The 23,647-nt window shown below is 48.3% G+C and overlaps 1 protein-coding gene across 1 annotated transcript; it reads left to right on the forward strand.

Moving 5' to 3' along the window:
• Positions 1–4,141: 4,141 nt before the first annotated feature.
• LOC132569917 (vesicle-associated membrane protein 1-like) lies at positions 4,142–8,993 on the forward strand. The gene is made up of 5 exons (XM_060236351.1): positions 4,142–4,183; positions 7,302–7,431; positions 7,743–7,901; positions 8,511–8,562; positions 8,887–8,993. Coding segments are annotated over exons 1-5 (360 nt in total). The 5' UTR covers positions 4,142–4,181; the 3' UTR covers positions 8,904–8,993.
• Positions 8,994–23,647: the final 14,654 nt, after the last annotated feature.

Genomic DNA, 23,647 nt, shown 5'->3' on the forward strand with positions numbered 1-23,647 from the left:
ATTTTATGTTAGATTTTATGTGCTGTGAGCCGCCCTGAGCCACTTCGGTGGGAAGGGCGGGATATAAATCGAAATAAACTTGAAACTCTCATGTTCCTTTGCTGGGCTTTCTTTGGTAGCAGGAACTTCTTTGCATATTAGGCCACACTTCCCTGATGTAGCCAATCCTCTGTTGGGGGATTTATTCTGTAAATAAATCCACCAACATCCTCCAAGGGCTTACAGTAGGCCCTGTACTAAGAGCCTGCTGTAATCTCTTGGAGGATTACTGTAAGTTCTTGGATGGTGATATGATCACCATCTTCAAATACTTGAAGGGCTGTCGTATAGAGGATGGTGTGGAATTGTTTTCTGTGGCCCCAGAAGGTAGAACCAGAACCAGTGGGTTGAAATTAAATCAAAGGAGTTTCTGGCTCAATATTAGGAAGAACTTCCCGACTGTTAGAGCGGTTCCTCAGTAGAACAGGCTTCCTCAGGAGGTGGTGGACTCTCCTTCCTTGGAGGTTTTCAAACAGAGGCTAGATGGCCATCTGACAGCAATGAAGATCCTGTGAATTTAGGGGGAGGTATTTGTGAGCTTCCTGCGTTGTGCAGGGGGTCGGACCCTGGAGGTCCCTTACAACTCTATGATTGGCTTCATCAGGGTGTGTGGCCTAATATGCAAAGGAGTTCCTGCTACAAAAAAAGCCCAGTTCCTTTGTAAGACATTCCAGCACTTCATCATGGGGCAAATTCTTCTGAGCTACCAGTCTGGCTAGGAGAAATTGGATTCCGGTGATACACAAGAACTGCTCGATCCTGTTTCTGTCCTCTGCTGGAAGGCTTTGGAAGCATGTGTAGGTACTAGGGTTGTCAGCTCCAGTCTGGGAAATCCCTGGAGATTTGGGGTTGGAACCTGGGGAGGTGCAGGACCTTGACAGAGTATAATGTCATACAATCCACCCTCCAAGGCTGCCAACTTCTCTGGGGGAACTGATCTCTTTAGTCTGGAGTCTTCAGTACCAGTTGTTAGATGTATTATGCATTGCCTGCTGCTTTGCTCTTTTTTCTTTGTAACAAGTAGCAAGATTCCTTGTCTCTGGCCGGAGACAGAACCTCAAGGCCAGGCTACGGATAGCGCAGCGCTTGTGTTGGGAAAGGGACTGAACAATTGGGGAGGGGTTATGCTTGCCCACGCTTTTGCTTCCTGCCTTGCTTTGAAAGTGTAACCGTTATATTCAAGTATATATAAGGGGGCCATTGCTCTGGCTTGCCAGTCTTAGCAAAACCCGTTTTGCATCCAGTAGCATCAGTGACCGAATAAACCTGCCATTCAACAAAGTGGACTGTTTATGTTGTTTGATTTACTGGGGTCTCAACATGGAGAGCAGTTGTAATTCTGGGAGATCTCCAGTACCCACCTGGAGTTTGGCAACCCTAGAATGGTCTGCTAAAGAACTGCATGAAGTTTGGGTGGAGGTACCCCAAACCACATGGGTTCAAGGAAGCCATTAGTGGTCTTTGCTGGCTCCAAAAGGCAATGTTAGGATGCAATCCTAAGAATATTTTCCTGGGAGTAAACCCCATTGAATAACATGGGGCTTACTTCTGAGTAGACCTGCTCAGGGTTGCTCCCAAGGTCTCGGAAAGTGCAATTCATCTGGCCAGTAAGATCTTGGGAGGAGCAAGGAGAGAGAAAGGGTAACTTGGGCTGATAAAATGAAGAGAACTCCAGAGGCACCTTCAAAATGGACAGGAAGAGTCCACCACCTCCCGAGGAAGCCTGTTCTACTGAGGAACCGCTCTCACAGTCAGGAAGTTCTTCCTAATATTGATATTAATTAGGTCCTAGACAGGCTTGTCCAAGGTTACCAGAGACAGGCAAACTTACTTGACATAAGAGCCACACAGAATAAACGTCAGATGCTTGAGAGCTGTAAGACACAAACACCAGATGTTCGAGAGCAGGAAGGAAGGAAAGAACGATTTAAACCCCATCCCCCACATTTATGCAAGCATCAACCCTTTTTTTAAAATAGCACATTTTATTTAATTTTCTTGTCCCCCTCCCCAAATGCACATAACATGTTGTTGTTGTTGTTGTTCAGTCGCACAGTCGAGTTCAACTCTTTGTGACTCCATGGACAAATTCACACCAGGCCCTCCTGTCTTCAACCATCCTCCGAAGTCTGCTCAAATTCGTGTTTGTTACATCAGTAACGCTGTTCAGCCATCTCATCTTTTGCCATCCCCTTCTTCTTTTGCCTTCTGTCTTTCCCAGCATCAGGATCTTCTCCAGGGATTGCTCCCTTCTCATTTTGTGGCCAAAATATTTGAGCTTCAGCACCTGACCTTCCCTGACCAGTCTGGGTTGATTTCCCTTAGGACTGACTGATTAGATCTTACAGTCCAAGGAACTCTCAAGATTCTTCTCCAGCACCACAGCTCAAAAGCATCTATTCTTCTGCACCCGGCCTTCCTTATGGTCCAGCTCTCACAGCCATACATTACTACTGGGAATACCATTGCTTTGACTATATGGACTTTTGTTGTCAGGGTGATGTCTCTACTTTTTATTATACTGCCCAGGTTCACCATAGCTGTCCTCCCAAGGAGCAAACATATTTTAATTTCATGGCTACAGTCACCATGTGCAGTGATCCTGGAACCCAGAAATGTGAAGTCTGTCACTACTTCCATGTCTTCCCCTTCTATTTGCCAAGGTGTGATGGGGCCAGATGCCATGATCTTAGTTTTTTTGATGTTGAGTTTCAAGCCTACTTTTGCACTCTCCTCTTTCACCCTCAGCAAGAGGTTCCTTAGGTCCTCTTCACGTTCTGCTATTAGAGTGGTATCATCTGCATATCTGAGGTTGTTGCTGTTTTTCCCGGCAATCTTAATTTCGGCTTCTGCTTCATCCAGGCCGGCATTCCGCATGATGTACTCTGCATATAAATTAAATATGCAGGGTGACAATATACATCCTTGTCGAACTCCTTTTCCTATTCTAAACCAATCAGTTGTTCCATATCCCGTTCTGACAGTTGCTTCTTGACCCTTATACAAGTTTCTCAGGAGACATGTGCGGTAATATTACAAAGTGATTACACGAAATAAAAATCAAATAAAATTACATATCTCTATAAAAAACATAGTGTGAGCTATTATACCACACACACCATTTCACTATCATTTCTTTCTTTTTTTTACTTCTTACTCCCCTCTTTAAAATTTAAATTTTATTGAAACATTTAAATAAATTTGAATAAATAACATTCCCCAACAAGGGGAACCAATACATAACCTTGCAAATACCGTCACATCAGATTTTACTAGTTAGAGTTTACAGAAAAACTCATCAAATTGTATAAATAAGTCAGAGTCAGAGATTACTGGGTTACATCCATTCAAATATTAGTAGATCATAAAATTCATATATTTTGCCGGCAGTTTCCCAAATATAGTGTCAGATCCATTCACGTGCTCAAGGAAGCTAAACCACTTTTGCAAAAACCAGTCTCCCGCCTTAACAGTGTCTAGCAAAGTAATAGTAGTAGTCAGTTTATCCTGAAGCAAGTCAGTTTATCCTGAAGCATTCATTATCATTTCTAAATCGTTAACTTTTGGTGTATCCTTCTTTCAGAATTCAAAGTAGCCAGCTGGTTCTTGGAAAACAAGAAAACTGTGAGCCTGAAAGCTGTGTGCAAACAGAAGGAGCACGCGTGTTCCCAATAACGTGTGCACAGGACTCCAGTACCGCGTCCAACTGAGGAGGCATCCCGATTCAGCACTTTCACTCCGGACTGGAATCTCCCTTGGAAGGTCTGTTGCAAGAGAAAGAAGGCGGAGCTACCCCGTCCGCCGCGGCCCGGGATTGGAGAAAACTCTCGCCCCCTGTCCCAAGATGAAAGCCGTTCGGGGCAGGGGACGGACGCTCATTGGCCCCCCGCCTTTTGCCGGCAAGGCTCGGGGGGCGCGGCGAGGAGGCGCCCTGCTCCGATTGGCTCTCCTCCCCAGGGGCGTGGCCTCCCGCTCCCCTCCCCTCTTATAAAAGGGAGGGGGGTGGCGGCTGGGCTCCTGCTGCAGCAGTTTCCGTCGCCCGCGGGGGAGGCTCTTTGCTTTGGCGCGGACTCCCGGAGCCCCCCGGCCCGCTCCAGCCCCTGCTCTGCCGCCCAGGAGGTGCCTGCGAGGGAAGACCGGCCATGTGAGTTTCAAAGCAACCCGTGGAGGCATCGCCGCCGCTTTGCTCGGCCACCGTTGCGGCACCAGCCGAGTGGCGCATTGCACCACCGCCCCCCCTTCCCTCCCTCCCTCCCTCCCCGCCATCCTCCTCCCCTGTCCGGTCCGGATGGGGACGGGTCACGCGTCGCCTTGGCCGAGCCCCTCGTCGCCACCCACCCAACCCCCGGCCGGGCTTTCTCCCCTTCGGGCTGGGATGCACTTTTCTCCCGGACTTTGCAAGCTTTGGGCTGCCCTGCCATTAGGCAAACTAGGCGATTGCCTAGGGCGCTGGTCTTGGGGGGGTTCTGAATTGGGTGCCTCCCGTGTGACTTGGTGATGTTATTAGTGCGGGGTGGGGAGGGAGAGACGCCAGAAGTTAGCTTTGCCTAGGGTGCCTAGGGCTGGCCCTGCCCGTAGAGATAGGGGGGGGGGTTGCTAAAAAAAACACAAATGGGACGGAGTTGAGAAGGGGGGCGGGCAGGATTGGGTTCACACCTGACGGGCAAACATGCTTTCTGTGCGGATGGCCCTGAGGGAGCGGGTAGGGGGAAGCTCTGGCCGAGCATGGTGGGGGGTGTCACAGGAGATCAGCTGGGAGGATGGTGTGAGTTCCCGCGGAGTGCAGAGCAGGCAGGCGCTGCCCCGGAGAAAGCCTACCTTGCAGGGGTGGTGGCAGCCAGTGTTCCCTTTAAGCTGAGTTAGTGTGAGCTAGCTCACAGTTTTTTAGCCTCTGGCACACACGTTTTTGTCTTAAGTCCGGGAAGGATGACCCCAGAGCAAACTCATTTATGCCGCAGCTCGCAACTTTAATGCTACTAGCTCACAGCTTTAATGCTAGTAGTAGCTCACAAAGTAGAATTTCTGCTCACAAGACTCCACAGTTTAGAGGGAACATTGGTGGCAACGTGTGTGTGTGTGTGTGTGTGTGTGTGAGTGAAGGTGATGGGGCCGGGAAGGTCGACCCCTACTGGAAGGGTGGTGCATGACCAGTGCCCCTAGAGGAAGAGGGGAATGGGCGTTTGGGCACTGCTTTGATTAGGGGAGTCCAAGGGGACTTGCTTCCCTTTGCTTTAAAGAGATCAGTGGGCTGAACCCGGATACAGCCGTTGCTTCCCTGGCTAGAGATGCCAGCCTCCAGGCGGGACCTGGGACTCCCTTGGAATCACAGCTCATCTTCAGGCTACAGAGATCAGTATCCTTGGATAAAATGGATGCCTTGGAGGGGTTGAATCTGTCTGGAATTGCGCTCTGTTGTGGGTCCTTGGGCTCCATCTCTAAGACTTACCCAACTTGGATCTAGCAACCCTATCTCCCCACCAGCAGGGGGAACCTGAGAGCCCTACACCCCACTCATCTTGCAGAATCTTGCACCAGATGGCCCATATTGGTGGGACCCCCCCCCCCCTTTCCCCTCTTTGTCGCCCAGCTAGCAATACGGCTCTGTTCTCAGAACTAGCACTTTGCTGCTGCCTTTTTGGACTTCTTGCGGGTAGGAATAGGGAAGCAGGAAAGCCAATGGATTTTGCTGCCTGCTCTCTGCTGGTGCTACCGATTCCCTTCTTGTGTGACACAGCAATTCCTTTGTGTGGCTGTCTAAACCTGAGCAGCCCTGAGCTCTTGCCCGGCTTCCTGGGATGATGCTAAAAAGGAGGGATCCTCTTCTCTCTCTCTCTCTCTCTCTGACCTTGTTTGCAGCAACGATAACTCCGACCCAACAAGCCTGTGGCTAACAATTCCGGAAAGACAGACAGGGTGCATTTTCAAGGATCGGACTGCTTCCTGTACATCCACTTGGTGATTTTCACCATGGACCCGTTTGCTGGGCCGGCTGTTGTTTCCACAATGCAGAAGGGATTGGGGAGTCTGAGAGTGGCAGGCTTGTTGCCCCCCTCCCAAATTCATAGCTCGTATGCAGTTTGAAGGATGGTGGCTTCCTGGCCTATGCTTCTATGATGTCTCTGGGTGCAACTGTCTTACTCTACCTGTGTTCCCCATGTTAAGGAGAAACCTGCACCTGACAAAGTTCTTTGTGAGATGGTCACAACATTCTCACTTTGCTTCCCCTTGGTTTCTTTTGGTTCCTCTCGATAACCACGCTTGGCTGGCTTTTGTACTCTTGTGGTCTCCGCTGCCTTTCTTCTTGGGTTTGAAAAGCCCCAGCTGACTTGGACCAATGGGATATCAGGCCCTGCATCCTGTTGCTGAGGCCGGCCGGCCAGGAAACAGTCAAAGATGACAGATCTTCAACATCTGGTGGCCAAAAAGAGTTTATTCCTTCGAGAAGGGACATTCTGTTCAGACTTATGGTTGCCACTGCCCTTAGTCTTTTCTTGTATCCCTGTATTTCATGAGTTAATGATGCATGGTCTGAAGGAATGCATATTGGATCTGCTATCACTCTGTTTCATTGCGTGGCCCTGAATTCATATGAACATATGAAGCTGCCTTCTCCTGAATCAGACCCTGGGTCCATCGAAGTCAGTATTGTGTGCTCAGACTGGCAGCGGCTCTCCAAGGTCTCAAGCTGAGGTTTTTCACACTTATTTGCCTGGACCCTTTTTAGTTGGAGATGCCGGGGATTGAACCTGGGGCCTTCTGCTTATCAAGCAGATGCTCTACCACTGAGCCACCATCCCTGAATTCTCCACTTGTTAGTGGAAGCACTGTCAAGTTACAGCTGACTTGCTCGATAGGATTTTCAGGGCAAGAGATGTTCATAGGTGGTTTGCCCTCTATGCAGCAACCTTTGAATTCCTCGGTGGTCTCTCATCCAAGAACAAGGGCCAACTCTGTTTAGCTTATGATGGCATCAGGTTAGCCAGGGCCTCCAGGTCAAGGAAAACCCAATGTGTGCAGTCTTCTAGTAAAGTTCCTATCATACTGCCCTTTGGTTGTCTTTTCCTCCTTGGAGGAATTACTCCTTGGTCATCTTGGTGGCCTTCTATACCTCTTCTGGTTCTGAGATCCTTGGCCTGCCTCATGTTGCCTGCTGTGTAACATATGGGTCCGCCTCTTCTTGTAGTGGTTTGGCTGCTTATTTCAGTCTGCAAATATTGAGGATTGACAGCCGCGACCTTTCTTTTTTCTTTTTGTCTCCCCAGGTCTGATCCAGCTCAGCAACCTGCCCCTGCGGCAGGAGAAGGTGGCGAAGGGGCAGGAGGCGCCCCAGGGCAGCCTCCAAACTTGACCAGCAATCGCCGTCTGCAACAGACCCAAGCCCAAGTAGAAGAAGTAAGTGGGTAGAGGGGAGGGGAGGAGCCGTGGCTCAGCGGTGGTGCATCTGCTTGGCATGCAGGAGGTCCCAGGTTCAATCCTTGCCATCTCCAGTTAAAGAACAGGCAGTGGGTGATGGGAAAGACCTTTGCCTGAGACCCTGGAGAACGGCTGCCAGTTTGAGTAGACAGTACTGACCTTGATGGACCAACTGTCTGACTTGATATAAAACAACCTCACGTGAGGATGTATTCGGCTGCTCTGCAGTGGATGTGTGCCTTGATCCTTCCTAGGGGGGAGAGAGAGAACAGTCCTTTTTCATTCTCCAGGTGGTGGATATCATGCGTGTGAATGTGGACAAAGTCTTGGAGCGAGATCAGAAGCTATCGGAACTCGACGAGCGAGCGGATGCCCTCCAAGCTGGGGCCCAAGTCTTTGAAAGTAGCGCAGCAGCTCTCAAGAGGAAGTACTGGTGGAAGAACTGTAAGGTGAGCATTCAAGAAGCAGGGTCTAGCAAAAATTCTGAGATGGCTCTGGCATTCTGGCGCCTTGCCTGAGTTGGACAAGGCTGAGAAATAGGATGTCTTGGAGACCTGCTGTTGGGCAACAGTGAAGAATGGGATAGACCAGTGATCTAATTTGGGATAAGGTGATGTGTTGAGAGCCAGTTTGGCGTAGTGGTTAAGTGCGCGGACTCTTATCTGGGAGAACCGGCTTTGATTCCCCACTCCTCCACTTGCACCTGCTGGAATGGCCTTGGGGCAGCCATAGCTCTCATAGGTGTTGTCCTTGAAAGGGCAGCTGCTGTAAGAGCTCTCTCAGCTCCACCTACCTCACAGGGTGTCTGTTGTGGTGGTGGGGATGGTAGAGGTGATTGTGACTGCTCTGAGATTTAGAGTATAGGGTGGGATATAAATCCAATATCATCATCATCTTATGGGAGAGTCTCCTCTTGCGAGACTTCAGCAGGCATCCGTCTGCCCATGGTGTAAGTTTGTGGGTGGGTGCTTTGGAGTTAAGGATGAATGACCCCTAAGCATAGAGAGATGCATTGTCAGTGAATGGTTGTGTCTAATTTTGGCGACTCTTCTCTCTAGATGATGATCATGCTGGGAGTGATCTGTGCTATTGTGGTGATTGCAATTGCACGTAAGTACTACGGGGAACCAGGCCACTGAGCCGCAAACATTGGATAGCGGGAGCCATCTGCCCTGCCCGTCATGGGTGCAGGGGAACCAATATCTGCTGCCTTTCTACTCTGGGTGGTAGCCAAGATCAGGAAATCTGGGAAGTGTAATGTTTCCCTTTAGGGCAATGGGGCGTGTTTTCTCTGCTGAAGGAAAGGCAGGAGTCTGGCAGGGGAAGGGAGGGAAGAGCCTTCCTTTCCTGGATGTTCAACTGCCTGAAGTGTGGGGACGCTCGGTGTAATGTACCCTCTTGTTCTCTCCTTTCTTTTCCATCTTCTGCCCCCAGTTTACTTTTTTACCTGATAACGTGGTTCCCCCTTCCCTCCCATCTGCAGCCTCCTCCCCTAGCCCCCTTTCCCCTTCCTCTTCCTTTCTCCCCGTCATTCCGGCTTTTTATCATCGGTACCCTGTTACTTTTGCTTGCCTTATGTAGAGACACCAATTGCACTCTTCCTGGATTTCAGTTGAACCTCTTCATAGCTGTCGCAGCCCCCACAAGAAGACCAACTTCTGTTTATTTTTGGGAAGCGGCAATGGGGCCCGGTAGATAGGGCTAGGGGGTGAGTGGGCAGGCTGGTAACACGTTGCTGATGGCACGCAGGTTTCAGTTTCCATACAGGCATGCAAGTTTCTGCTCTCCGCTTCTTCCTGTCGTGGTGCTTCAGGGCGTTTTGTTCAGTCTGAGCTTGACCTTGCTGCTGTTGCTCACAAGAACAAGGTAGGAACTGAGGATGAAAGAAGAGGCCTGGCGATTCTCCCCATGGTGGAGAAGATCCTAATTTTGTGACCGAATTATACTACCCCATGATATTTTACTCCCCCCTCCCTCCAATGTTGACTTCCCCGAAGTTATAGATTTCAGTTCAATACTAAAGGTACTACTAACCGATCAAAGTTCAATATATATATTTTTCTCAATACTAAAAGATTGTCCAATGTCTTTTTACGTTCCACTCTTTCTCCATATATCCTTTAAATTTCTTCCACTCCTTTTTGAATATATCTAAATCATAGTCTCTTAGAGTTCTAGTTAGTTTGTCCATCTCACTCCACGATAACACTTTCATAATCCAGTCCCATTTCTCTGGTATTTTTTCTTGTTTCCACAGCTGCGCATACAATGTCCCAGCAGCTGAGAGCAAGTACCAGATTAAAGTCCTGTCTTCCTTTGGAAATTTTTCTAATTGTAATCCAAGCAAAAAAGTCTCTGCAGTTTTCTTGAAGTCGTAGCCCAAAATTTTGGAGATTTCTTGTTGTATCATCTTCCAGTTTCTGGTTGACAATGCAAGATCTGGTTTAGTGAGAATCCTCTCTTACTCTTATCAGGACCAGAGCAGAGAAGATATTTGATGCCAGGGCAATGTAGGAGTATGTTAATGCCACTGGGCTAGCCCCAGATGGCCTGTGGGTCTGCTCCGCTAGCTGGGGCCGCCCCCCCACCTTCAAGTGAAGGTAGGGTTGCCAAGCTCCAGGTGGTGGCTGGGGATCTCCTGGGACTCCCAACTGATCTCCAGGCAACAGATCACCTGGAGAAAATGGCTGCTTTGGAAGGTAGACTCTAGGGCATTACGCCCCTCTGAAGTCCCTCTCCTCAAACCCTGCCTTCCTCAGACTCCCCCCCCCCCCCAAATTCTCCAGGTATTTCCCATCCTGGAGCTGGCAAGTTGAGGGTTGTCCCTTAATGCATGGAGCGGCGGTGATTGGCTGCTGCCCACTGGTGCCCCCTGCCTCACCCCACATGGCAAAAAAAGTAACCGTGCAAGCTGTATTGCAGTATGGGGCTGGCCAGACAGGCTCTTTTTATCCCTCTGTCCTTGGAAGGGCAGAGGGGGCTTTCCCACAGCTGCTGTTTTTTTCAGTGTGCCCTGGCATCCATGGTTGGGGGTAACTGAACCAAGCTTGTAGGTGGAATAAAGTTATGTACCTCTCTGGCTGTGTGTTCCTTGCGTTTGCCTCCTCTGGTAAGTGGAGCTGCCAGTCCATCAGCATGACTCTCTACGTATGTCACTGGAGAGCGAGCGGAAGGGCTCAGCTGAAGCTGAGCAGCTCCTCTGCAGGCAAAGAGGAAAAAAAAGCAGGAACATTCATAAGCTTTGCTTTTGGAAGGCTTCTGCAGCAGGATTAGACTTCTAAACTCCTAAAATATATATAGGTCTCAAGTTAGAGGCAGAATTCCCGGGCCCACATACATGCCTGTGTCCTGTTTTAGGGGGTTAGCAGTTCCCCGCACAGGTCATCGCTTCGAAGGTACTGTTGGTGATGGACATGGTTGTGTGCAGGGGTGGAATTCTAGCAGGAGCTCCTTTGCATATTAGACCACACCCTCCTGGTGTAGCCAATCCTCCAAGAGCTTACAAAAAAAGAGCCTTGTAAGCTCTTGAAGGGTTGGCTACATCAGGGGTGTGTGGCCTAATAGGCAAAAGAGCTGCTGCTAGAATTCTACCCCTGGTTGTGTGAGTACCTGCTTGGTTGTCCACCGTGTTGCAGAGAAGGCGCGTTACTCAGTGCTCCGAGAAAAGCCAATCTAGAAGAGGGGCCATCTTAGCAGACAATTACGAAGCCTGGTTTGAGAGGGCCATTCAGTGCATTGGTAATTGCTGAGTAAGAACCATGCCAAAGATAAAATTCTACACAGGCAGTGAGGTAGAGAATCCTGTTGGAGAAAATGGAGGAGGGGGTCGTCTTCTGGGGAAAGAGATGGGCAAACCTCCCTTCGAAACAGGTTTAATCTGGCCCCCTAGGTGCCTCACCGGCAATGTTCCCTCTAAGGTGTGGAGTCTTGTGAGCAAAAATTCTACTTTGTGAGCCACTGACATTAAAGTTGTGAGCTACTGGCATTAAAATTGTGAGCAACTGCATAAATTAGTTTGCTCTAGGGCCATTTTTCTTGAGCTGAGACAAAAATATGTGAGCTGGAGGCTAAAAAATTGTGAGCTCACACTAACTCAGCTTAAAGGGAACACTGCTCACCGGATCTCTAAAAGGAGGTGTTCTTGGACCAGCCTCTCCTCGCATGCTGCACAGGTGCTGATTTATTTTTTGCATGCTCGCTGTCACGCGCGTGCATTTCACTCGCCCAGGCCATCGCCCTGCATTTCGCCATCTCTTTCTCCACCTTGGGGGAGGCGGAGGAGGATGGAGAAGAGCAGGAACGAAGCTGTCAACGCCTTTGGACAAAAAAATCTCAGTGGAGCTGTGCTGCCAGGCCTTCGACGACCGTCGGGAAACCGGGTTTGGATTGCGAGGAAGCACAGTAAAGTATAACAGGTCCTTCTCGGTCTCTCTTGGACGAGATTTTTTTTTTTTTTGGTCCGTTCTACTGCCGCTGCTGTCTCTCTTTTCGCCAAAGAGAATCTCCCTTGTTCTGTTTTCTTCTTCTTTGTTCTCATAGCTGTGTATGTAGCCTCTTCTCCCCCTCCCCTTCATCTACCTCTTCCATCTCTTTATGCATGGGCAAAAAAAAAAAAAAAAAGAGGAATTAATAAATAAATAACACACCTGCCTGGGCCCTTCTGCGCCTACAAGCAAGGGACTGGTTTTTTCTCTATGCACAAGGACTTCAGCCGCTTTCTCACGCGCGCGTGTGTGGATTTATGTCTTTTTTTGGTGAGGAATGCAGCTGTTAACTCTTCCTCCGGCATGTATAACAACCCACCTCATGGACGTCCACTAACAAACACTCCTGTGTGTCACCTTAAAAAAAAAACGAGTCTGGCTCGTCTGTCTTGAGTGTTGGAGCGGGGAAAGGGTGATTCTCCCGGCAGATGGGCAGAGCAGAAAGGAAGCGGGACGGAGACCATCGTTGCGAGCGAGAGGGTCGCTGTAAAAAGCGTGACGCTGTCTGTTTAACGTGTGCGCTGCTTCTTGCAGAGGTGCTTCTGCCATAGCTGGAGAAGAGCAAAAGAACCTTCCGGGCCTGGCGTTTAGGCCCACGTTCTTGTCTGCATCACCGAAGCTGCTCGACAGACTTTAAGCAAACTTGCCCGGTTGGCTGCACTTGAGCGCTTCAACCTAGTGTTGTTCTGTTATAGTTTGGATTTAATGTGTCAAAGGCAGGCAGGGGCTGGCGTGGACCCTTCTCCGTAAAATGAGGGGGGTGCAGGGATGCTTTTGCACAGCCAGGATTGGCTAACAGCGGATTTGGGCTTCGTTGGCCTACGTTGGGTTGGGTCCAGGTCAGCTCCTGTCCTTCCGTCTCATGCTTAGCTCCCATGTGTCTAGTTTCCTGCCTTTACTTACCTTACTGGTACAGCGCGACTTTCTATTTGTTTGTTTTTTCCCTCATCTTTCTTTTTTTTCCCCCCCCACCACCTGAATTCTCTGGATTCTGATTGTGAGCAAAATAAAACTTATGTCCAATAACCAACTACATGGTGATGGAGATTTCCTATCCTGGCTTGGGTAATGAAGCTTTGGACGGGGTTGCTATAAATGCTGCTACCTAAGAAATAACTATTGATCGAAGTACCTAGAAAATTCATCTTCTGTTTTTCCAGTAAAATGGCATGTTAACAGGCTGGGGATAGTGGGTACCAGGGGTGGAATTCTAGCAGGAGCTCTTTTGCATGCTAGGCCACACCCCATGATGTAGCCAATCCTGCCAGAGCTTACAAGGCTCTTTTTTGTAAACTCTCGAGAGGACTGACTACTTCAGGGGCTGTGGCCTAATATGCAAAGGAGCTCCTGCTAGAATTCCACTCCTGGTGGGTACTGCCTTATATAAAATACTGGCACTCATTCTGGGGCAGGAATTTATGTTATTTATGGTCTTCCTGGCCCATAAGGCAGATTACACAGCGATGAGTCAGTGCAATCAGCAGGATGGGACATTCAATAAATGATGCAATAGGATTAGGGTTGTAGAACCAAGCTGAAATCTGAAGATGGAAGTGGAACAAAGCATAAGTACTAACAAAACACAGTAAGCAGTGCAAAAATTACATAGAAGAGGTGATTGGATTTATGCCTTGCCTGTCACTCGGAGCCTCAGAGTGGCTTACAGTCTCGCTGCTTTTTTCTTCCAAGAACACACCCTGTGGTAGGTGGGGCTGGGAGAGCTCTGAGAACTGTAACTGACCCAAGACCATTCCAGCAGCTGCAAGTGGAGGAGTGGGGAATCAAGCCCTGGTGCTCCCAGATTAGAGTCTGTGCACTTAACCACTACCCCAGACTGGCTCTCCCTTACATAATAGGGTCCTATTTTATGGTAAGCTATACCTAGTAGTATAGCTCAGTCCCTAATCATTTATCCAGATAACTTTGTGGATAATTTTGTACTCTGTGGCCTGTACAGAGAAGCACTCTTGAATAATTTGGTTTTGCGTAGTTTGTGGAAAACCAGGAGAGTGGAGACTACCACCTTGACCTCCTCCGGCAGCCTGTCACGTAAGGTGGGTGCCCCATTGTAGAAGGCAATATCCACTCAGCAGCGATTCTCCTAAAACAAGCTGTGCCTTTGAACTTAATATACATGACAATCTAAAGAGGGTGGCAACTGTAAAGCCCCCACCTCGCCACTTGCAGTTGACTGACTACACCACCGCTGGAGTGTAGTCTGCTCTCAGATGGTCACTTTCCAAGACTCCCATGGACAGAAGAAGCCAACCGAGAGCTTTTTTCCATTTAGAAAGATCAATTCAAGGTGCTTGAGCAGCCCTGTGGCGCAGTGTGGTAAAGCTGCAGTACTGCAGTCGGAGCCCTCTGCTCATGGCCCGAGTTCGATCCCAGCAGAAGCTGGTTTCAGATATCCAGCTCCAGGTTGACTCAACCTTCCAAGGTCGGTAAAATGAGTAGGTGACTGGGGAAGGAATGCTAGGCCACACCACATGATGTGGGAGAACCACATGCAGCTGGGTGATCCTGGGTCAGCCACAGTTCTCATAGAGCTGTTCTCTCCAGAGTAGTTCTTTTGGAGTAGGGAAAACGTAGATGACTGGGGAAGGCAATGGCAAACCACCCTGTTAAAAAGTCTACTGTGAAAACGTGAAAGCAATGTCACCCCAGAGTCGGAAGCAACATGCTTGCACAGGGGACTTATTTTTTTTTTACTACCATTATGTTCTCTCTAGCTTGCAAATGCATATGAGAAAAGCAATTCAGGGTGCATAGGGGCTGAGAATACCATCACGTGATGGTGATGAGGCAGAAGCAGGCGTCATTTTGAGCAGGAGCCCACAGGAGTGGAGCGCTGAAACCTCTAAATTTTATTGTGCTCTTTCTTTTTTAAACCCCACCCCCCATACTTGCTTCTGGACTCCATTGTTCAAGCCCCCGGTGAGAATTTTGCTGAACTCTAAGATTTAAATATTTTCTCCCCACAAAAAGGGGAAATAATCAAAACCTATAAAGCAGACAGATGGAAGCCTTCATTGTGCCACTGTGACCACCTAGGATAACGTAATTTAAAAAGGATGATGGGAGTAAGATTTTATTATGACAATTATAGTTCAAGAAGCATTGCAAGGTAGATGCTGAGCTGATATAATTTAGTACACCTTCCGGTGATGTCAGGGGTGTGTGGCATATGCAAATGCATTGTGCTAATGAGCTCCAGTACCTCTTTTTCTACGAAATGACCCCTGGGCACTCAGATGGTATACAGAGCTGACATAGACCCGGCAAGGGCACCATGCCAATCCAGAGCAGTGCCCACCCCTGCCTGTAAATTTATGCTGGTGGAAAGGCAGGAGTGTAATTTTAGCTATACCACTGTAGACTCAAACTCACCCTTTTTCTGTTCCAGCAGAACCCTTTGACCTCTGCCACCTTTTGGGGGAGCTGTCTGGATTTTGGCACGTTAGGTGCCGATGTCTGTTCTAAGAGACTGTGAGTCCCATGTCCCAATACCCACAGACAGAAAGGAAGGAGATGGTGTGTATGCAGGGTATCTTTGCCCTCCTACCTACCATGAGCCACTGTGCTGGGCATATGTGAAGGCACAACCTTCCTTGATGTATGGTGGTCCTTCTTTCTGCCATAACTTGCCTTTCAATGGCTTTAAAAGGAAACATGAATTTTCGGTATGGCTACACAGCAAAAGAGCCAATTAGGGGTTAAGTGTGCAGACTTTAATCTGGGAGAACCAGATTTAATTCCCCACTTCTCCACATGCAGCTGGGTGATCCTGGGTCAGCCACAGTTCTCACAGAGCTGTTCTCTCCAGAGTAGTTCTCTCAGCCCCACCTACCTCACAGACATTGTGTGGAGAGGAAGGGAAAGTGATTGGTAAGCTACTCTGAGTAAAGGGTGGGGTATAAATCCAAGCTCCTCCTCCTCTTTCTGCCAAATGAAAAAAAAAAAAAGTCCTGATCCTTTGCTACATAAGAGGAGCCATGTTGGATCAGACCAATGGCTCATCCAGTCCAACACTATCACACAGTGGCCAAAAAACCTAGGTGCCATCAGGAGATCCACCAGTGGGCCAAGACATCACTCCCACTGCTGCCCCCCCAAGCATGAGAATACAAAGCATCACTGCCCCAGAAAGAGTGTTCCATCTATTCCTTGTGGCTAATAGCCACTCGTGGACCTCTGCTCCCTTGGTTTATCCAATTCTCTCTTGAAGCCATCGATGCATGTAGCCACCGCCACATCCTGTGGCAGTGAATCCCATGTGTTAATCACCCTTTGGGTGCAAGAATCCCCCAGTTCTTTCCATAATCCATGAGGCACTAGCAGTTTCTGCGGGGCTGTGGGGAACCTTATGCAGTGTTTGAAAGGATAGCTATGTCTTCGCATGAGACTACTTGTTCTTCTGTCTTTCATCCCTGTCTCAACCCCAGCAAATTTAGGGATCTGAGTGTAGGGGGCTAGAGCTAGAATAACATCAGCTCTTGCTAACCAGGGATTTTTGGCAGGTCTGCATACAGTGGGTTAGATTCAGGTTCCATTTGAGTGGTGTATTTGGACTTTCCTGCCTTCCCATTCCCAATGTATCCTGTTCATCATGATATAATAGCGTACCTGGAAGCTAGGGGATCCTGAGGAATCATGTGGGTGAGTGGTCTGTAGTAGGTACGGGGAACTGGTAGAAATTGCCAAAATCACTCTATGGCTTTTATTATAGTTGTGACAGAGTGGATGGAGAACTTTTTTCTCCCTTTCCCTGAATAGCAGAGATCAAGGGCACCCAGTGAAGTTGATGAGCAATAGATTCAGGATGTAATTCTGCAAAGAAGCGATTAAAACATGGAATTCACTGCCAGAGGATGTAGTGATGGTGACAGGCACAGACAACTTTAAAAGGGGGTTAGAAAATCCAGGGAGGTTCAGTGGTGGTTTCCAGCCATGGGGGTCTCCATGATCAAAGGTGATGAGCCTTTGAGTACCAGTGCTAGGAGGCAACATTGGGGGAAGGCCTTGGCCTACGCTGTTCATTGTCCTCCAGACTAACTGCTTAGGCACAGTGTAAGACAGGATGCTGGATGAGGTAAACCACTGGTCTGATCTAGCAAGACTCATACATTCTTCTCAGATGACACATACTTTGTGGAGAACGTGCTTTTTTGGTTTTCAGCTGGTAGGCCTTAATGCTAGAAACGTGAGGTAAAAAACAAGGGAATGAAAGTTTTTTTACCTCACATTTCTAGCATTAAGGCCTAGTGCTAGAAATGTGAGGTAAAAAAACAGGACCCTGGTTGATGGGAGGGGTACAAAGCTTGGCTTCATTGTGTTTCTAGGAAGCAGCAAAAGGGGGGAAAAACTCAACCTAAGAAGCAAGTCAAGAACCTAGAAGGTTGAACAACTAAACAGAAGAATAAGATACACCTGTATGTTACATTACATCCACATAGTGTACGTGTTGCTGTATGCCATGCTGATGTAATGTGGTACCCGCTATCTTATGGTTTTATCTATATTTTTATTATCTAATCTTTGTAAAGAAAAAAGATGCATCTTATTCTTTTGTTTAGCTGCTCAATCTTCTAGGGTCCTTTATTGTGTTTCCTTCAGAGTTCATTAGAAACTCACCTTGTTCGCCTCTCCCTTCTGGCTCCCTTAAAGGAACTGTGGAAGGGCATCCCCGTTGCAGGCTGGGATGTGTTTGCGGGATGCTGCATCAGCATAACCGGGAACAGAAAAAGCTGAGGTCGTATGCGCTCACAAACACAGGAGGGAGCTCTTGGAAGGTTGCTATGCAAGAATGCACACAGCTCCTGGCCCATTTGTGAATTCAGCCTTGGCCACTTTCTTAACCCCTGGGGCAGTGCCGGTTTTGAGGGCGGGGTGGGGGGTGGGGGGGGTGGGGTGGGGGAGAAGACAAGGGACTAAGCTAACTTGCGATGCCAGAAGATTGTTTCCTTCATTTCCTTGCTCTGCCAAACCTCAGTGGGGGCTGGAGATCTTCTGCCACTACGGTTGACCCCCACAAAACAGAGATCAGTTCCTCTGGTGAAAATGGCTGCAAAGACTTGAGGGAAAGAGGAACACAACCATTCAGAGGTTCAGTCTCCCCCACAGTGTGTGTTTTGGGGTATACTTAAAAAAATAATGGAAGGGGGAAGTGCAATCTACGGAGCCTGGTAAAAATGCTAGCACTGTTTAAAGGAAGTGTGAGGCTCATGTGTAGGCACTGCATGCCTTCCTGGAAAAAGCTGTATATTGTTGTTTACTTAGTTTGCTGTTCCTCAAAAGGGGGCCCAATCACTGACATCTTTCTCTTCTTTATTGTATTCTCACAGCAACCCTGTGAGTGTATGACTGGCCCAGGGGTGGTAAAACCTTACCCACAAAGAAAATGCGAGGCAGGGATTGTGAACATGAAGTACAAATCTGAGGAAAACCTCTCCCCTGCCTGTGCGGGAAGAAGTTTTTATACCCCACCTTTCTCTACCTTAAGGAGTTTCAAAGTGGCTTCCAATCACCTTCCCTCCCTCTCGCCACAACAGGCACCTTGTGAGGTCAATAGGGCTGAGAGAGTTCGGAGAGAACTGTGACTGGTCCAAGGTCACCCAGCTGGCTTCATGGGGAGGAAGGAAGCAAACCCAGTTCTCCAGATTACAGCCCACTGTTCCTAACCATGACACCACACTTACTCTCAGTAGCCAAAGAAGGAAATCTTGCCTGGTGTTCCCGAAGCCGGAGTTCCCTGAATTTTTCACAGCTTAGGTCCCTTAAATAAAAGTTGAGGGCCTTCTTTCATTGTTACATCCAGGTGTTGTCTTGATTTTTCCCAGAGCACAGCATAGACTTTCCCCATGCAGAGGTGTCTTGCCTTTGTTCCTATTGCTTCCAACTGCCCCTGCTAGTGAAAGTTAAGGGGGTTGGGGTTGGGGATGGATATTGAGTTCTGTGTCTGAAGCCATGGTGGTGCTTCCAGGGTTCCCCTGCTGCTACAACATGGACAACATCAGGGGAGGCCGGTGTATTCATATTGCTTCCCTTGAACAGATGATGCTGGCCCTGTGTGGCTGCAGATATCTCTTGCAAGGGAGTGTTTACATACAGAAGAAGAAGCCTACCACTGCTGATTTACACCTTGCCCTTCTCTCTGAATCAGAGACTCAGAGCGGAGAGCCAGTTTGGTGTAGTGGTTAAGTGTGTGGACTCTTATCTGGGAGAACCGGGTTTGATTCCCCACTCCTCCACTTGCACCTGCTAGCATGGCCTTGGGTCAGCCATAGCTCTGGCAGAGGTTGTCCTTGAAAGGGCAGCTGCTGTGAGAGCCCTCTCCAGCCCCACCCACCTCACAGGGTGTCTGTTGTGGGGGAGGAAGGGAAAGGAGATTGTGAGCCGCTCTGAGACTCTTCGGAGTGGAGGGCGGGATATAAATCCAATATCTTCACCTTCTTCTTCTTCTTACAATCTCCTAATATCTTCTCCCCCCACAATAGACACCCTGTGAGGTGGGTGGAGCTGAGAGAGCTCTCACGGCCGCTGTCCTTTCAAGGACAACTCCTGCGATGGCTATGCTAACCCAAGGCTATTCCAGCAGCTGTAAGTGGAGAAGTGGGGAATCAAACCCAGTTCTCCCAGATAAGAGTTTGCACCAAAGTTCCCTCTAAACTTTGGAGTCTTGTGAGCAAAAATTCTACTTTGTGAGCTATTGGCATTAAAGTTGTGAGCTACTGCATAAATTAGTTTGCTCTAGGGCCATTTTTCCTGAGCTGAGACAAAAATGTGTGAACTGGAGGCTAAAAAACTGTGAGCTAGCTTACAGTAACTCAGCTTAGAGGAAACATTGGTTTACACACTTAACCACTACACCAAACTGGCTCTCTCCGAGCAGCTTACAGTTCCTCACAGCAGATCTCTGCTCCTTTCATTCATCGCACGATTTGGGGAGGGACAGTGGCTCAGTGGTAGCAGAAGGTCCTGGGTCCAATCCCCAGCATGTCCTACTAAAAAGGGTTCAGGCAAGTAGGCGTGAAAAACCTCAGCTTGAGACCCTGGAGAACCACTGGCAGTCTGAGTAGACAATACTGACTTTGATGGATTGAGGGTCTGATTCAGTATAAGGCAGCTTCATATGGTCATATATGTTCATAATTTGGGATCTGGTGTTTGTGGGACACTATCAGAGTCCTCGTTGCAGATAGTAGTCCAGTAGCACTGAGGCTGCTTTGGCAGGGAGGGTGAGCGGGATATAACATAAACATAAACCTTTTGAGACTAAAATTTTATTGTAGCATAAGCTTTTGAGAAACACAGCTCTCTTTGTCAGATGCATGGCTGCATTTAGAAAAAAGGAGATGTCTGCCAATTTCTTCGTTAGGTTGATGGATTTCCTCTTCTTTTGGCTGAATGCGGTGCTTTCTATGGTCATGGATCCAGAGGAGTTAGCCATGTTAGTCTGTTGCTGCAAAATAGTAAAGAGAACATAAGAACGTAAGAGAAGCCATGTTGGATCAGGCCAATGGCCCATCCAGTCCAACACTCTGTGTCACACAGTGGCAAAAAATTTTATACATACACACACACTGTGGCTAATAGCCACTGATGGACCTGTGCTCCATATTTTTATCTAAACCCCTCTTGAAGGTGGCTATGCTTGTGGCCGCCACCACCTCCTGTGGCAGTGAATTCCACATGTTAATTACCCTTTGGATGAAGAAGTACTTCCTTTTATCCGTTTTAACCTGTCTGCTCAGCAATTTCATCGAATGCCCATGAGTTCTTGTATTGTGAGAAAGGGAGAAAAGTACTTCTTTCTCTACTTTCTCCATCCCATGCATTATCTTGTAAACCTCTATCATGTCACCCCGCAGTCGACGTTTCTCCAAGCTAAAGAGTCCCAAGCGTTTCAACCTTTCTTCATAGGGAAAGTGTTCCAGCCCTTTAAGCATTCTAGTTGCCCTTTTCTGGACTTTCTCCAATGATATAATATTCTTTTTGAGGTGCGGTGACCAGAATTTCACACAGTATTCCAAATGAGACTGCACCATCGATTTATACAGGGGCATTATGATACTGGCTGATTTGTTTTCAATTCCCTTCCTAATAATTCCCAGCATGGCGTTGGCCTTTTTTATTGCAAATGCACACTGTCTTGACATTTTCAGTGAGTTATCTACCACGACCCCAAGATCTCTCTCTTGGTCAGTCTCTGCCAGTTCACACCCCATCAACTTGTATTTGTAGCTGGGATTCTTGGCCCCAATGTGCATTACTTTGCACTTGGCCACATTGAACCGCATCTGCCGCGTTGACGCCCACTCACCCAGCCTCAACAGATCCCTTTGGAGTTCCTCACAATCCTCTCTGATTCTCACCACCCTGAACAATTTAGTGTCATCCGCAAACTTGGCCACTTCACTGCTCACTCCCAACTCTAAATCATTTATGAACAAGTTAAAGAGCATGGGACCCAGTACTGAGCCCTGCGGCACCCCACTGCTTACCGTCCTCCACTGCAAAGACTGCCCATTTATACTCACTCTCTGCTTCCTATTACTCAGCCAGTTTTTGATCCACAAGAGGACCTGTCCTTTTACTCCATGACTCTCAAGCTTTCTAAGGAGTCTTTGATGAGGAACTTTATCAAAAGCTTTCTGGAAGTCAAGGTAAACAACATCTATCGGGTCTCCTTTGTCCACATGTTTGTTCACCCCCTCAAAGAAATGTAACAGGTTAGTGAGGCAAGATCTTCCCTTGCAGAACCCATGCTGAGTCTTCCTCAATAACCCGTGTTCATTAATGTGCCTACTCATTCTAAAGTCATTCTACTCATTCTAAAGACATTCTAAAGAGTCCAGTTGCACCTTTAAGACTAACACATTTTATTGAAGCATGAGCTTTTGAGAAACACAGCACTCTTTGTCAGATGCGCTGCAGATGGTTCCAATAGTCTGTCCTCTGTCTGCTTGTTTTTTGGGGGGGCTGAACTGTGGAAAAGATCTCCAAACAGCAAGTGAAGCAAAAGAAGACTCTGCCAACAAGGTGGGTGGAGTTTTTCCCTGCCTGAAGGGTTTCCCACAGGGGGACAGACTTGGGTATTTTTCCTGTTGCCACTGTGGCTCAGGACATAATGGCTGCAGGGCCCCCAGCCACTGTGGTGTAGCGGTTAAGAGCAATGGACTCGAAGCTGGAGAACTGGGTTTGATTCCCCATTCCTCCTCCACATGCAGCCTGCTGGGTGACCTTGGGCCAGTCACAGCTCTCTCAGAACTCCCCTCTCAGCCCCACCTACCTCGCAAGGGGCCTGTTGTGGGGAGAGGAAGGGAAGGAGATTGTAAGCTGCTTTGAGGCTCTTTAGGGTAGACAAAATGTAAAGGTAGTCCCCTGTGCAAGCATCGAGTTGTTACCGACCAGGTGACGTCACACCACAATGTTTTCTTGGCAGATTTTTTGTCATGGGGTGGTTTGCCATTGCCTTCCCCAGTCATCTACCAGTCTTTGCCTCCCTCCCAGCAAGCTGGGTACTCATTTTACCAGCCTCGGAAGGAAGGAAAGCTGAGTCCACCTTGAGCTGACTACCTGTGTCCAGCTTCCCATATTGAGCAGAGCTTGGACTACAGTGCTGCAGCTTACCACTCTGTGCCATGGGGCTTCCTGGGGTAGACAAAAGTGGGGTATAATACCAACTCCTCTTCTTCCCCACATTTTCCCAGTGTTTGCCTTGAAGTAGAAGAAAGCACCACAATGCTCTGGGGATGTGGGGAAAAGAACCTGGTTGGCCCCCATAACATCCAAGACAGGTCAAACAACCCATGTTACAGTACCAAGTCCTATTTCCTGTCTTTGTGTAAACTTAGGTGACCTCTACTAAAGCAGTGTCCCGAAAGGCTGCGCATTCAGAGAGATTCTGGCCTTAGGACACAACATCCGCTGCAGTGAGCATGGCGTGAAAAATGAAAAGCTGAGAACCAAATAAAGTTGGAAAGGCATGCAGAGAGCCAGTTTGGTGTAGCGGTTAAGTGCACGGACTCTATCTGGGAGAACCGGGTTTGGTTCTCCACTCCTCCACATGCACCCGCTGAGCTTCTCTCAAAGCTGTTCTGCTCAAGAGCAGTTCTGGAAGAGCTCTCTCAGCTCCCCCCACCTCACAGGATGTCTGTTGTGGGGAGGAGAAGGCAGGGCCAGCCCTAGACTGTCTGGCACCCTAGGCAAAGCTAACTTCTTGCACCCTTCCCCCTGGCATCGATAACATCACAGATTCACAATTTGGCGCTCTAGGCAGTCACCTAGTTTGCCTAGTGGTAGGACTGGCCCTGGGGGAAGGGAAAGGAGATTTGTAAGCTGCTCTGAGACTTCTTTGGGTAGTGAAGGGTGGGATATAAATCCAATCTCTTTTCAGATATTAGGGCTACGCTCTCCTGTTAGGTTTCCCATTCATTTGAAGGTCTGTTTCTCTCTCTCTCACGTCATGCATCAGATAGGATAAAAACAAAGCCCCTTTTGGATAGATCCAACCCATCTCTTTAATGTGGTTCTTATTTTTTAGATAGTTACAGATAATGTTCCCTCTAAGCTGCAGAGTCTTATGGGCAAAAATTCGACTTTGTGAGCTACTGGCATTAAAGTTGTGAGCTCCTGCATAGATTAGTGTGCTCTGGGGCCATTTTTTCCTGAGCGAAGACAAAAATGTGTGAGCTGGAGACTAAAAAACA

The sequence above is a fragment of the Heteronotia binoei genome, chromosome 4, assembly GCF_032191835.1.
Source record: "Heteronotia binoei isolate CCM8104 ecotype False Entrance Well chromosome 4, APGP_CSIRO_Hbin_v1, whole genome shotgun sequence".
In the NCBI taxonomy this organism is placed as follows: Eukaryota; Metazoa; Chordata; class Lepidosauria; order Squamata; family Gekkonidae; genus Heteronotia; species Heteronotia binoei.

Bases quoted from the DNA above. Each gene is read 5' to 3' on its own strand.
- LOC132569917 (XM_060236351.1), top strand. The intron at 7,432-7,742 runs GTAAGTGGGTAG...TTCATTCTCCAG, and splicing joins CCCAAGCCCAAGTAGAAGAA to GTGGTGGATATCATGCGTGT. The intron at 7,902-8,510 runs GTGAGCATTCAA...TCTTCTCTCTAG, and splicing joins ACTGGTGGAAGAACTGTAAG to ATGATGATCATGCTGGGAGT.